Source organism: Cyrtonyx montezumae, unplaced genomic scaffold (assembly GCF_038088225.1).
Source record: "Cyrtonyx montezumae isolate F1298 unplaced genomic scaffold, pur_monq_1.0 scaffold_8, whole genome shotgun sequence".
Taxonomy (NCBI): domain Eukaryota; kingdom Metazoa; phylum Chordata; class Aves; order Galliformes; family Odontophoridae; genus Cyrtonyx; species Cyrtonyx montezumae.
Window position 1 is genome coordinate 7,185,275 of NW_027072089.1, and position 14,085 is coordinate 7,199,359.

The following is a 14,085-nucleotide window of genomic DNA, read 5'->3' on the forward strand; positions in this document are numbered from 1 at the left end:
GACTCCTATATAACATCTTTTCTTTAATAACTCTGTAAATGGAGACACTACATTCTTCCTCCACTTTCATGTTTCTCTTTTTAGTAAAGATGGAAATCTGGTGTCCTTGTCTTAGGAAACCACCATAGATATCTAGACTAAGATATCACCGTGCAATGGATAGTAATTATTTATCATTATCAGTACAAACTACATCTACCATTACATGCAAACTCTATTAATAATTGTTTTTTCAAAATTAATAAATCTTAAAAAATAGTTACGTTCCCTTTATTTCTCCAGTACTTTTTTTTACCCTGCAAGTCATATCCAGCCTCAGCAATATGCTCCTACAGTCTTGTACTGTCTGTCCCAATGGGAGCTTGTGTGTAAACTAGAAAAACAGACAGCACACAGAGCATAAAGGGGATGGATGCTTTCCTGACTTTGTTCAAAGTTTCCATTCAAGACCCCATCAACTAGCCAAGAAAATCAGCAATTTTATCATTTATCTCTCTATAGATTTAGCTTCCTTTATTATCATTATCAAGCCTTCATCGTTTAGTCATCCTTCTATTTCTACCTCAATTTCTTGATCCTGGAGGAATGAGTCAGAATCAAATTGAATACTGACACTTGTTCCACAGGTGTTTCTAAACATTTCCAGAAGGAAACTCTCTTCTCCGAGTAAGGCTCTATCTTCTCTATCTCTACCCAAAGTTGTGGAAGGCAGGCCTGGGAATGGGAGGTGCGTGTGGGGACTGCCAGGATACTTGGCATCAGCTCTTTGTTGCATGTCAAATAGAAGACATTGGATTCTGTTGCTGATGGAAATGATTAATCTAATGAAAACCTCATTGTAAGAACTGGGAATTCAGAAGTTATTACTTGGTGTTTACAGCTGTCTGTTCTGATGCTGGAGGAGAAGTTGATTGTATTCTCCAACCACAACAGCTTCTTTTACTGATTAAGATCTCCAAGATGATGAAAGAATACTCTTTCCATTTTACTGAACAATTGTTAGTAGATTTCAGGACCAGGCTGGATAGGTTGAGGGGAAAAATAATTTGTTCTTAATTCTTAGTCCATTACAAAGTTGTTTAGCATGAAAAAGTTCTATTGCTTTTTCAAAATCCAAGAAAATCATTGAAGTTTATTTCAATGTATTTTTATGCAGAAAATAACAAATACTTCTCCAGGTTTCCATTATATTTTTAAATAGCTGTTTCTCAGCTGAGTTATTCAAAAATGGAGAATCATTAATCATTCAGTTAATGTTTCCTCTATGAAAACTACAGTGTTTCATGTTTCCAAGAAGCATTAGACATGCAAACAAATCCCAGAAAATTCAGAGCCATAACCCAGGGTACACTGAAACATTCTTTATATCATAATTCATAAACATCCCTTGGAATTTAGTGGGAAATCCAGAAAATGATCTTATGTGAAGACAAGGAGATATAAAGGACTTTGCATTTACAACTAAATCTGACTTCTCTAGCCTACTGCAAGCTCTTCCACTTTTTATGTTCACCTTTAGATTTTATCAGGAACTCAGACTGCACTACTGAGTGCTGTGCACCAAGTTGAGTTCCTCCAGCTGGTTCAAACAAAATAGTAAACAAATATTACACAGTCCAGCGTCAGAAATCCTAGCCCATTACCTGAGAGCACCATATTAATTAGACCAATAAGCTCTGCTTCTCTGAAGAGCTGTAAAGTTGCACATAACTATACTACACTAGCTCTGGAATTCATTTCTTCAGAGCTCGGTTAGGCATCCCCACCTAGCACCATACTTCTTGGGGCAGAAAAAGCCCTGTGATTTTCTTGTGTCTTCTCAAATGATCCCATCCTCAAAGCTGTCTACTGGTATAAAAGATTCCAAATAAAATGATGTAACTGTTTTCCAAATTGGTGAAGATGTTACATGATTGATAATTATATCAATTATGAAAATGCTTTACAGCTAGTTGGGCTGACACAATCAGCTTGGTGGGTACATTTTTTCTCATTATATAGCAGAATCACTAAAGGATACCTAAGCAATTGATTGTCATGGGGACTCGTTTTCTAAAATCTACCAAAATTTCTCAGCTAAAAAAACAACAACAAATGAACTATGGAAAGTGTGGTGTTCTGTGGGCCCTGGCTCTGAAACTGAAGGTCATCTTTTCACATCTTTAGTTTCAATTAATCATTGCACTTTGGAGCATGGCCTTATAGAAAATTTAATTTGTTTAGCTTACTTCAGTGTTGGGAAGATGTTGGAAGACAACTGGAAATTGAATTTATCCTAATAACTCCTGCTTGGACATCTCACTGGAAACCATGAGTGAAATCCAGTACCTCACAGCTCTAATAATGCCGGAAATACTCTGTGAATATCTAGTGTTTTGGCACATCCTTTCCACAATTCTGATCACTAGCCAGCAGAAGGAATGGCAGAAGCATACATATTTAAAATATTATTTTTGTAGGTTGTGAATGGCTTTTAATCCCAGAGCCAGCTCAGACTGGACCCAGTTCAAATTTGCAGCTAGCAATTCAGATTGAATTTTTAGCGTAGTTTAAGAGCTCTTTGATTAAGCCAATTTTATGAATAAGGAGGAGTCAAAGATCCATTCCATTCTCCTTTCTCCCTGACAAAACACTTGAAAAAAATGGAAGAACACTTGAATGAACACTTGAAAAAAATACGCAGCCCAGGTAGGTCAGAAGTCTACTATAGCACAAAGATAACCATGTCACATGAGCAAAAATCTCTAACAGCCTGAACAAAGAAGCTTAAACATAACAAAATACTAGAAAAATTTAGATTTGGCTCAGATTCCAGAGGTGAACTTGCAGAGAAGTAAAATGTCTCAAGCAGCAACTCACTTTCACATGCAGGTCTTCCTCCATTTACTCGTGTCCCAGGTACCTCTTCTCCATTGTCAAATACACACCAGCAGCTTTCTTCATCCTGGCTGCACTGCACAGGTGAGAATACCCCACTGGCCTCTTCACACTTTGGGATGTAACCCTTCCCAACTTCTCGTAAACTCGTTTTCAGCTCCAACATTTTACAGAAACTAGGACCTTTAAAGAGAGAAGAATCATTGCAAGATGCAGAACAGAATACATGTACAAACCCGAGAAGATCCAAAATATTTGCCCCAACTTGCAATAAAGTCGGCATTCACTAATTTTGTTCATCCACAAATGTTGGAGTATACTTGTAAATTTGGGTAATGATTCAAATAACAAATATTCAACTGCTATTCCTTCAGAGAACATGCAATTACTTATCTTCCATCAGGTATGGTGCACATCTACAACCAGACTTCTATCAGTCAGTCACCTATAAGAAGAGTTGAGCAAACTTGCTGGGTCAGACCAAGGCACAACCTAACTTGCTATCCCACCCTCAGAAATCCTCTGTCTGCTCTTGATATGGATGTTCTGGTAGACCTTGAAGCCTGAAGATTATTCTCCCAAATATTCTATGAGAGATGAAAATCAAAGAATCACTAGCTGAGGAACTGAAGAAAGAAACACAGCAATGTTGTAGACTCTTGAGCTGCCTGTACTGCTCTAAAGAGCAGAGCCAGGGGATTAACTCCTGTTAGGCATCTCTATTTCTCTAAGCAGGACTTCTCCAGCCTTTTGGAAGAATGATGTCACATAGTGACAAATCGTAGTATGAGATCTCACATCTCTGATGAGAGCTCAATAGTTCTAAATTTATTTAAAGAACAATTTCTATCTTTATTTGAAGACAATATAAAGATAATATAGATTTAATTGCACTGCACAGAGCATTCAACCATGTTACATGAACTCGATACTGTGATTTGCTCAGCTCCGACAGCTCAGAATTCATCCTGAAAATTAATTCATAAGCCTAAAGATTTCTGCAGTCGCATGAGTATCAAGAGAAAACAGCTTATTAATCAGCTTTTGAACACTGGATTGTTTCATGTGATGAAAGTAAACAGTAACTATTTTCAACTATCCTCTCAAAGATATGCTGTATTTGCATGAACTTATCGTTGAGGAATCAAACCATAAGACTTCCATATTTCCATAATAAGCATTCTGAAAAGGAAAGTACAGAAATATATACACAGCAGAACATAAGCCACAATCACTGCCATTACCGCCTGTCAGTAAAGCATTACTCACACTCAGGATTGCCATCTGAATCTTGGTTGCCACGCTGAAATACTTCACCTGACTCAGGATCAACACACCAAATGTTTGTATAAGACCTCTGTAGCACAGCGTATTCTCCTGTCTAAAAAATATCGATTATATGTCATTGCAGAGCAACATGTATTAACACAGACACAATGGAATCCATATCCCAAAAGCCCATTTAAAGTATTTGGTCATATTTACTTTTGTCCTTTATTGAATGTTAAGAAGAAAAACAAAATACTAAAAAAATTGGATCAGGCCCTGAGAGGAGTGGTACATAAAATGAAAGCCCACTGAGATTAACTTCTGGTATAGCCTTGGTTTGAAATGTCTGTTCCTTGCCCATCTCAGGGCTCTACCTCACTCACTGGCAAGTTTCAAGAGCATCGTGGACCCTGTTTTGGGATACCTGTATCCATCTCCCTCTCATCCTCTCATTCTCCCATAGCGCGAAAGCAAATGTCTACAAAGTGCCAGTTAAACAACCTGCATCTTTTAAACACAGCCCTGTGCAAGAATTAAGCAGAGCACCCAGTATGAGGGAAGTGTGGACAGGAATAGAACTTCCTTTTCCTGGTCTTCATCTCAGAACTATTTAAATTCTGATTTATGGAGGGCAAAACCTCCCTTCTGTATTGTTGAACTTCTTTCTTACAGTTTAATAAAAATGCACAAAGGAATATTTAGTGAGCTCAGACTGAAACTCTGGGCTCTTAGCATGGTTGTAGCAAAACCAGGAAGGTTTTGATTCACCTTTCCTCAGCCATGCTAAATTACCTCAAGGCAGAAGGGGACAAACAGATCTGCTGCAGAGGCATCCACTTTTGAGCCACTCTGTCTCCAGCTGGAGATTAAGGCATTCGCTTGAGATCTCTGACATGACGTCTGACCTAGGAGAAGGAAAACACATATATGCATGTTAAAATAAAATGAAGTTCTCAAACCCAACCTAGAGAAAGAGGTACACCTCCATCTCCTTCAGTTATCGACATGAAGCTTTGCTGCAGCGTCAGGCAGGGAACACCTGATCAGTATCAGGTAACAACAGCAGGGGTTTGCTTCCCAAATCATGCGAGCTGAATTCATACATCGTGAAACAAAACACATGAGTAAATCAAACACAAAAGGCCCCTTTCCCTTGCAGTGGTTAAAAACAAGCCTCTCTTCATGCATAGCATACTAGTATTTTCAATAAAGATTAAAACTGTTAAGAACAGGTAAGCACAGACACTTAAGAAGAAAAGCCAACTGACATTTGGGACGTTCTGTTGAGCGAGAAACCAAGGAATCCAGAACATAACGTCCTTTTTCATCCACACACCAGCAATGACCTGCCCAGCAAAGAAAAACAGATTTACTGTAGATATTGTATTGCCTCATTGTCCTGATCATTAACAGAGCCATTAAATAATTGCTGACCCTTGAGTTGACCTCTGAAGAACACTACTAGCAGGACCAACTGAACACTGACTGATTTTTGAACTCTCACTTGAGTCACTCATTCCATTCAAATTTTTACCCATCATATAGCCCACCTATCTGCCTCCCTCTAGTTTGGCTACAAGAATACAGGTTTTCCATTTCTTAGATTAGAATATTTTGTGAGGGACTGCTCACCTGTGCTCTCATAGCACTGAATTGGCTCCCAGTTTCCCAGGCCGTCACACTGTGGGATGTAGGGATGAAATCCCAGCTGTGCAGCTTCTCCAGCAAAACCTTTCAATGTAAAGTGACTCTGCCAGTAGAAATGTAAGACTGTAAAATATAAGTAAGAGAAAGATGTTTGCAGCTAATACAGGAAGAGATATCTTAAAAGTGCATGTTTGCAAACACCATGTTGTTACTTTCATTTTAGAAAGGAAAAAACAAATACTTAAGGTAGTTGTAGTACCCATATCTTACCTATGCAAGGTGTCATACATATCATAGAATCATAAAATGGTTTAGGTTGGAGGGGATCTTCCCCCCTGCCATGGCCTGGTTGCCACCCACTAGGGTACTTAGGGCTCCATCCAACCTGGCCTTAAACACCTCCAGGGATGGGGCATTCACAGCTTTGCCAGGCAGCCTTTTTCAATGCCACATCACTCTATGAGTAAAAAATCCAAGCTAAATCTCTCCCTTTTAGTTTAAAGTCATTCTCTCTTGTCTTTTCACTATCAGACTATGTAAAAAGTTGGTCCCCCTCCTGCTTGTAAGTGTCCTTCAAGTACTGGAAGGCTGCAATGAGGTTTACCTGGAGCCTTCTCCAAGCTAAGCAAGCCCAGCTCCCTCAGCTTTTCTTCGTTGAATACAACTGAAACGAGCTCTTGGGTTAGGTTAACTGAACCAATTAGTAACATTTGCTGAGTTGTCCCTGTCTTCAGCAAAGCTGAATACGCCTTAGAGCATTCTTGCATAGATTTCCTTAATTCAAAGCCCTCATCTTCCTCTCCCCTACCTGATTGTGCAGCCAGTTGGAGAGCATAGTCACTGCCCAATAACAACTTCTCAGAGACCATCATCTCTGACTCGTAGGGTCGCGTAGAACGTAGGAGTTCATTGTCCATGAGCTGTATTCCCTTTGCTAACAAGAAGCTCTCTCCAAAAGGGAAGTGGGAAGTGTTTGAGGCTCGGATAAGTTGCTCTGTTTCCTCTATAAATTTCATAGCTTCTTGCTTAATACTTTGACATATACCAGGACCTGTAAAAAGCAGATGGAAGCTGACAATTGACCTATTCTTTCCAGACCTCTACAGACTTGGATACAGCAGTTAAACACACTGAAACAGTCCAGTGGAAGCTTTTCTGCTAAAATAACTCTTCTAACCTGTTTTATCATCTTTCTTTTTTGCCCACAGAACTGGCTTCTTCACCACTCCCTGCTCATCTGGATTTTTTTCGTTCACTGTCCTGCCTCTTCCTTCCAGTTGGAAAATTATTGTATGATATGAATGGTTTATGGCTTTAATAACTACATTTAAAGTCTTGTTTGTCTTTTTAAGTAACTCCAAAGAGGGATCAACAGCTTTGGTGGAGATGCTCTAGACAAAGGGCTTACCAAACATCAGCAGTAGTCTCACTCCTATCCAAGTGGATTTCTAGGGCATATCTATTACTCTTGACTGAATGACAGGTTACAGTAAAGAAAATTCCTCCTGAATATTTTTAAGGCATTCTTGAAAGCCCTTTACATCAGTTAGTTTAACAGTGAATTTTCCCTAAAGTCTTCACAGAATGCTTCTAGCTCTGCAGTATCCTTTGGTATCTGGATAAGTACCTTGCAGTATTTAACTAGACTCTGAACTATAAAATCTACACAGACTGGATACAGAACTGTATTCCTCCATATTTTCAAAGCAGAGAGACCATTTATTTTCCAAAAATGACCTCAGGTGGTCAGTGATAATGGCACTATCAATAATCTTTCCCTAGACTGCCTCCTACTTCATTGCACCTGAAATGATTTTTTCTCCTGTGGTATAAAATCAAAGACAAGTAAAACTGTTATTTATGTTCCAGCAATTCTGTTACTTACATGTTGGTACCTGGTTCACTCCTGCCCTTGTTCCTTGCAGCTCTTCTCCATCGCTATTAACACACCAACAATCACGAAGCTCAAAGTGGCTTAATGGAGCACTGAAATCAGTGTAGGCTCCTGGGTAATAGGTAAACTGCTCATTCAGAAGCTGCCAGAATGTGTACGGATCCAATAAAATGTTCTCAGATGCAGAAGTCACATTTTCTTCCAGTACTTCAGGTGGAAGGTCAGCGAAGGATGAGTACGTGGTGAAAGCTGGGAAGACATTCTGGTGCCCAGCCTCATACAAAGATTCAATAAAACCTGAAAAACTTTTGGAAGAGGAATTTTTATATCCAATAATGATGTTCAATAGATCGGCAACAGGCAGAGTTTTGCCTTCATTGTTCTCTGTAATCCACCTTTCATACCACTCAAAAGCTTGCTCAGGAGGACCACTGCACTGCACCTGTCTCCAGCCACCATCAGTATCACACTGGGGTAGGTAAATGCTGGAAAGTTGAGACAGAGCATTTGGGTCTGACAACAGGAGCTTCAGAGTCTTTAGAAACTCCTGTCCAGCTGTGACTTGACAAGAACTGGGGCCTGAGAAAACAAAAAACAGCCATAGCACATCTTACGAATGTACGGAAGGTATACAATAGCTTCAACCTGAACATCCTCACTGTTATGCCATGAACACTGTTACTGATACTTCATCATTTTTCCCCAAAACAACAACATTTTTGGCCCATTTAAAAAGGGCACCGATTTCTCATGTGTTGGGCTAGAGTAAGATTCTTAAAGACGCATGAGCCTTTAAAGATGTACTCAGAAATTTAAACAAAATCTGAGCACATCAGATGCTTGGAGTTCTTACTTGGGAGACAGGAGTTTGATGTCACTAAAGTGTCTCTAAGGATATCAAGGTTTAAATACACATTATTTCCCTTAATTCTCTTTCAACTGCATGTAGGGATAATATTCTTTTCTGTTAGGAGAATACATTCATTCATTTTCAGAAACAACCAAATATGAAGAAATAAATAATGGAGTTCCAACAATGTAAAGAATTATCTTTAAATTCCCAGTTCCCAGAACTTACATTGCACAGGTTTTCCAGTATTTCCTCTTATTCCTGGAATAGTCTTTCCATTCAAATCAACACAGAAGCAATTTGTTCCATAACACTGAAGTGGCCGAAAGTCTCCATTCTTGGTGCAAGAGGGAATAAAAAGATCTGTTCCTGCAGACAGGCTTTGTTTCATGCTTTGCAAGTTTCTCCTTTGCTTCTCACAATCAGAGGGACACCTTGGACGTTCACCTTGAACTCTGGAGTCTGGGATTTCTTTGCCTGAAGTGTCCAAGCACCAGCACTCTCCTGCATAGCACTGAACTTCCTCATACCTCCCCTCCTTGGTGCACTTTGGAACAAACATGTCCCTTGGCTCCTCACCACAGTCTTTGGATCCCAGTGCTAGTTTGACCACTTCGCCTAAATCTTCAGCAATGCTTTTGGGGACAGAAATCACTTGCTGAAGGAAAGCAAAGAACTCTGGAAGTTCCAGGACAGAAGAAAGGAATTTCATTATATTCTGATTGTCCTGAAGAGTTACTGTGCGGCCAAAGCTGCCTACAAGAGCTTGACTCAAAATGGAGCTCCCCTTTGATACTTCCAATGAAAACGCCTCAGCTGACTGCAGAAGGCCTTGGCTGCTATTCCTCCTTGTTGTATCTTCCTGTGTGAAAAACTGCCCAATGCTGTATTTACCACTAGTGCCTAGTGCCCCAGTGAAGTTAAACTGGATCGTATTCTTCAGGAACTTTCCTCCAAAGAGATTTTCTTGGAAGCGTTTTGGATTGGCAGTAAATTGCAATGCCACTTGAGCTAGTTCCCTTGACGGGAACATTCCTGTGATGGCTTCACTAAGGATGGATTCTAACCCTGGAATCTGGCTGGCATATGGACTTTGCATGATTGGGGATGACAAACCAGAGTCCAGAAACAGCTCCTTGAAGGACGGGGGGCAGGGTCTTGAAAAGCTGCCTTTTTTCTCTGACTGGGCTTCTGGTGTGGAAAATAAACCAGTCTGGCTGAAGTACCCAGTGGGGCCATAAAAGATCCTTGACAAGGCCCTTTGTCTCTCAGAGATGCACATTTGTTCTTCACCTAATCAAAGGTTAAAAAGCAGACACTTATAAAACTCCAAAAGCCATTACTCAATAGATACCTTTTAAGTAGTTCTAGTAAATGCCTCTATTTTTTTAACTTGTCTCTAGTTCCCCAACTAAGCATCAGTCATACTGATAGAAAGAAATCCAAAGTGCTGCTAAGTGTAACATAAAAATAAACTTCTCCATTCAAGACACAAAATTCCTTCATCGTGTCTGAATTTACTGCTCTTAGTCTATTTTTGGTTCTATTGTTTTCCAGTGCAATTCTTCATTCTTGCTCTTATGGCTGAAATTATAAATAAAGTCTTTTTCAAATACATTAATGCTGTGGTAAGATGTCTACTTCTAATAAAAATTACACTTTATTCAGTTGCAATATGTGGACAAGAGAAGGGGAAACAGATTACAGAAAAGAAAAAAAAAGTCTTTTTAATGAATGCTCACTAATGAGAAATTTATGGAAGTTTCCTACTCAGATCTCTATAGTTTCATAGTGAAAAGAAATTGTTAAAATTAGCAGTAATGGAGTGTCGAGGACCAGATGGCTTTCAAAACTGAGGTCTAAACAGGAGAAAAAATTGTAAAATTTCAACAAAATAAATGTCAGGGATCAGAGGGTACCAACAGGTCTTAGTGTCCCTGGCTACCCACATCTCAAGCGAGCTACATCACAGGTTCCTCTTTCCAGTCAAGTCTCATATGCAGTCAAGTCTCATATGTTCATATGCAGATAGCAATGGTGACAAGCCAGCCTGCAACACATCTCTGAGGAAAGATCTCTGAAAAAAATCAGTTTAAGTCTCAAAAGAAAGAAGAAAACTGAAAGACTTTGTAGTTATTAAGACTAAAAGCAAGAAGCAGAGAATTTAACTATGATTATGAAACTTATTACTAGAGGATGCTGGGAAGAATAAAAGTTTAAAGAGCAACTAGACAAATCTTTGGAAGATGACTCCTTAGAGGAAGGCTGAACACAATCTGGGTTCAACCTCAAGTTTGGGGAGTGTCTAGCCTGTAGAGATAATGTACCGAAGAGTCACTTTTTGTTTCCCTTATTTCTCATTCTTTTTCCCTAAAAACTACTGCAGACACCACTGGGGACAAGATGGTGAATAAATAACTTTTGTATGATCCACCATTCCTTAGGATATTCCCATCTCTACCTCCACCTCCATCCCCATTCTGCATCCACATCCCTATTCCTCATCCATTTCATCTTCAGGCAGTACCATAAAACTAATGTTGCTAACAGTGAGGACAGAAGCTGGAAATCCTAAAAGCTGCTCAAATAGGTTAGCAAGTAATCTGAGGCTTTGTGATCAGCATCTTTCTCACTCCACCTTTTAGAACCTTTGCTCTGGGCTACAGTTCTTGGCATGGGCTCAGGGTCCCTCACAGTGCTTCCTTTGTATAGGCGTTTTCTGTAGGATGGGCCCCTCCTGCGTTCAGTGCTAGCTCTCAGTAACAGGGATGAAGAAAATTCCTCTAGGGACCAATATGTTAGTGTAAACCACAATCCCCAAGTATGCTGATCGAAAACAAATGTAGGAACACAATCATTAAATGCTTTGCCTTCCTACTCACTGCTGAATCAAAGTAAAATGATGAGGGATAAACAAAACAGCACGGCTGGGGTGAATTTACTGTAGGGACTGAAAAAGATTATGTTCCTATCTGAACTTCCTGGAACTTGTGTGACCTGAGGTGATCCCTATACCTACATCACTGCTTCTTCCAGTGTGAACACTGCTAGGGGTAACAGCAAAGAAACCACAAAGAAATAAAACAGAACAGAGGAGATATGCACATGGCATGTAGCTGGCTGGCCACAGACTCCAGGTATATTCTCATGAAATATTTTCTCAAGGTTAGCCTGAAAATCCTCCACAGAAATATTCCCTGCTTAAATTTCCTGACCCTGCCAATAAAAGCTACAAGCAGCTTCAAGTCATGCCCCCTGAAAAATTATCAGGAAGGCTCAGCAATGCACACACATGGAGAAAACAACCAGCCCCAACATATGGTGAGGCCTCTCGGAGGCTTCCTTGCAATATCCTTGGTGATCAGCCTTGGAGGCATGCAAACATTTTCGCTTTATTGTAAGCCTGTCTGTGCCTGGAGCATGCTGAGTGACTTGGAATCGTAACACCCAGGGTAGATTCCTCCTTTCTTTATCTGCATGGTACAACTGCATCTTGTAGGCAGAGAAATGAGAGCTCCTGAAGGCATCCAGAACTAAGACCTCGTGCCCCAGCCCTCCAGCGCAATCCTGAACATTGAGGTAGTACACTTTGGAGCAAAGGTTTTTAAACTTTCCTCCTCCCCTCTGGCCATTCAACATTTCTGCTGTCATTTTCATTTGGAGCACTGATTTGACGATGGATTCTTAATGAAATCCATCCCAGAGCACAAACTCAGACACCTTCTCTGAATAGTTTTCTACCAGATTTGATGATTTTTGTGGTCAAGTATGCACAGAAAGAAATAGAGAAAAAAAAAAGCAGATGAAAGAGAGAGACAGAAGTTCAGTAGCACATCACAAAAACAAGGGGGTAAACCCAAAACATCACTACCAGTTTCCTTACCCTACAACGGATATTGATGGTTGGACTAGATGATCTTACTGATCTTTCCAACCTTAACGATTCTCAGATTCTATGATACTGGGACCTAGAGTCTCCTAGGGTCAAGGGATAGATTTTCTCAATATGTGAAAAACTAAAAGGCTGAAGGCAGATCATAAAGGAAAATCATATTAATATGGTATTTAATAATTCATTCAAATGTGGTTCTTAACAGTGCTGGGATATTTGGATAAGAATTTATGAGCATCACAATCTGTTAGACCTAAGAAGAAGAATTGGCCCTTGATTTTTTTTTAACCGTACACAAAATTCCCACAGTAAATAAAGAGTTCAGAGGGGGAAGGTGAATGGGACAGGTTTGAACTGAAAGCATACGTGGATATACAAGGCAGTGCTGCCTGCTAGCATTTTCCCCTTTTCCAAACCTCGCACGTACCACAGGCTGGGGGGTGTCCTCGTCTCTTCGTGCCCTGGACCTCCTGCCCTTTGGTGTCCACACACCAGCACTGTCCTCCCTGCTGGCACTGCACTGCTGTGTAGCCCCCGTCAGTGTCACACGAAGGGATGTAGGCATGCTGGTAGCGCAGGGCTGAGTACCGTTCAACCTCACATTTTGAGGGGCCTGGAGGAAAAGAGGAGGAAAAATTTAAGGTTTCAGTATGGAGCACTGGAACAGGTTGCCTAGAGAGGTTGTGGAGTCTCCTTCTCTGGAGACATTCAACATCCACATGGTCGCCTACCTGTGCTACCTGGTCTAGGGAGCTTTGGCAGGGGGGTTAGACTTGATGATCTCTAGAGGTCCCTTCCAACCCCTACAATTCTGTGATTCTATATCTGCTTGATTCAAACCTTTGCTTACTTTTGCCAAGCCTGGAGAATAAAATGTTTAATTTCCTGAAACTTCAAGTATTGGCCCAAGATAAAAATTCTCCAGCCTCTTTCACCCAAGTGAATCAGTTCCATGGTTTTCTTCTGTAGATATTCATTTCTGAAAGCTAAATGAACTTCAAATCATTTTTCAGGCATTATCAAGGGAAGATGGAGTAGTAGCATCGCTTGCTTCAAAAGTTCTGGCATTTAATGCAGAAAAATAATGTGGCCAACAAGAATAGATGTGCAGCATGGGAGACAGAGACATATACTGCATGTACAGTGCAGTGCTTCTAGTGAGAATGAGAAAAGACAAGGAAACAGAAGTCTGCCAAACTGGGCAGAATGGATGAGAAACACACTTTCTGATATGACTTATGGTCTTCTAACACTAGCCTTAGCCCTTCCAATAGAAGCTTTGCTTGTTTCTATAAAGATGCAGTCCCACAGCCTAAGCATTTCTCACCTTCCTGAGTATTTTAGCCCTACTCAGCTGCAAGGTTGAGACAGTGAGAGCATCACAACAGAACAAACCCTTCATCCAGGGAGTCTGACAGCTTTCCTGGCAGCATATAAAGTGCCAGGCTTCAGGCAGGGGTGTAAATCCCGAGTAATTCAACGAAGTATCATGGTCAGTGGATAACAAGTGTGGTCACGTCTCCACCTGGTGGCTGTTAACAGCTTAATTCCTACTGAACAGCTTCCATCTACAGGCACAGCCTACTTCAGGGCATTGAGCACTGAGAGGGGGAAGATGCTTTCCAGACTTCCCTCCCCAGTAGGAAAATTCTCCCC

The 14,085-nt window shown here is 40.5% G+C and overlaps 1 protein-coding gene across 1 annotated transcript in view; it reads right to left on the bottom strand.

The window, feature by feature from the left end:
- TG (thyroglobulin) overlaps positions 1 to 14,085 on the bottom strand; it is a 142,622-nt gene that overhangs the window by 120,195 nt on the left and 8,342 nt on the right. Inside the window, exons 8-16 of the mRNA XM_065752278.1 lie at positions 12,857 to 13,042; positions 8,766 to 9,830; positions 7,679 to 8,266; positions 6,602 to 6,844; positions 5,779 to 5,916; positions 5,415 to 5,492; positions 4,939 to 5,051; positions 4,147 to 4,258; positions 2,860 to 3,060 (exon numbers count right to left, since the gene is read on the bottom strand). Coding sequence (XP_065608350.1) covers positions 2,860 to 3,060; positions 4,147 to 4,258; positions 4,939 to 5,051; positions 5,415 to 5,492; positions 5,779 to 5,916; positions 6,602 to 6,844; positions 7,679 to 8,266; positions 8,766 to 9,830; positions 12,857 to 13,042 — 2,724 coding nt within the window. The remainder of the gene's footprint in view (positions 1 to 2,859; positions 3,061 to 4,146; positions 4,259 to 4,938; positions 5,052 to 5,414; positions 5,493 to 5,778; positions 5,917 to 6,601; positions 6,845 to 7,678; positions 8,267 to 8,765; positions 9,831 to 12,856; positions 13,043 to 14,085) is intronic.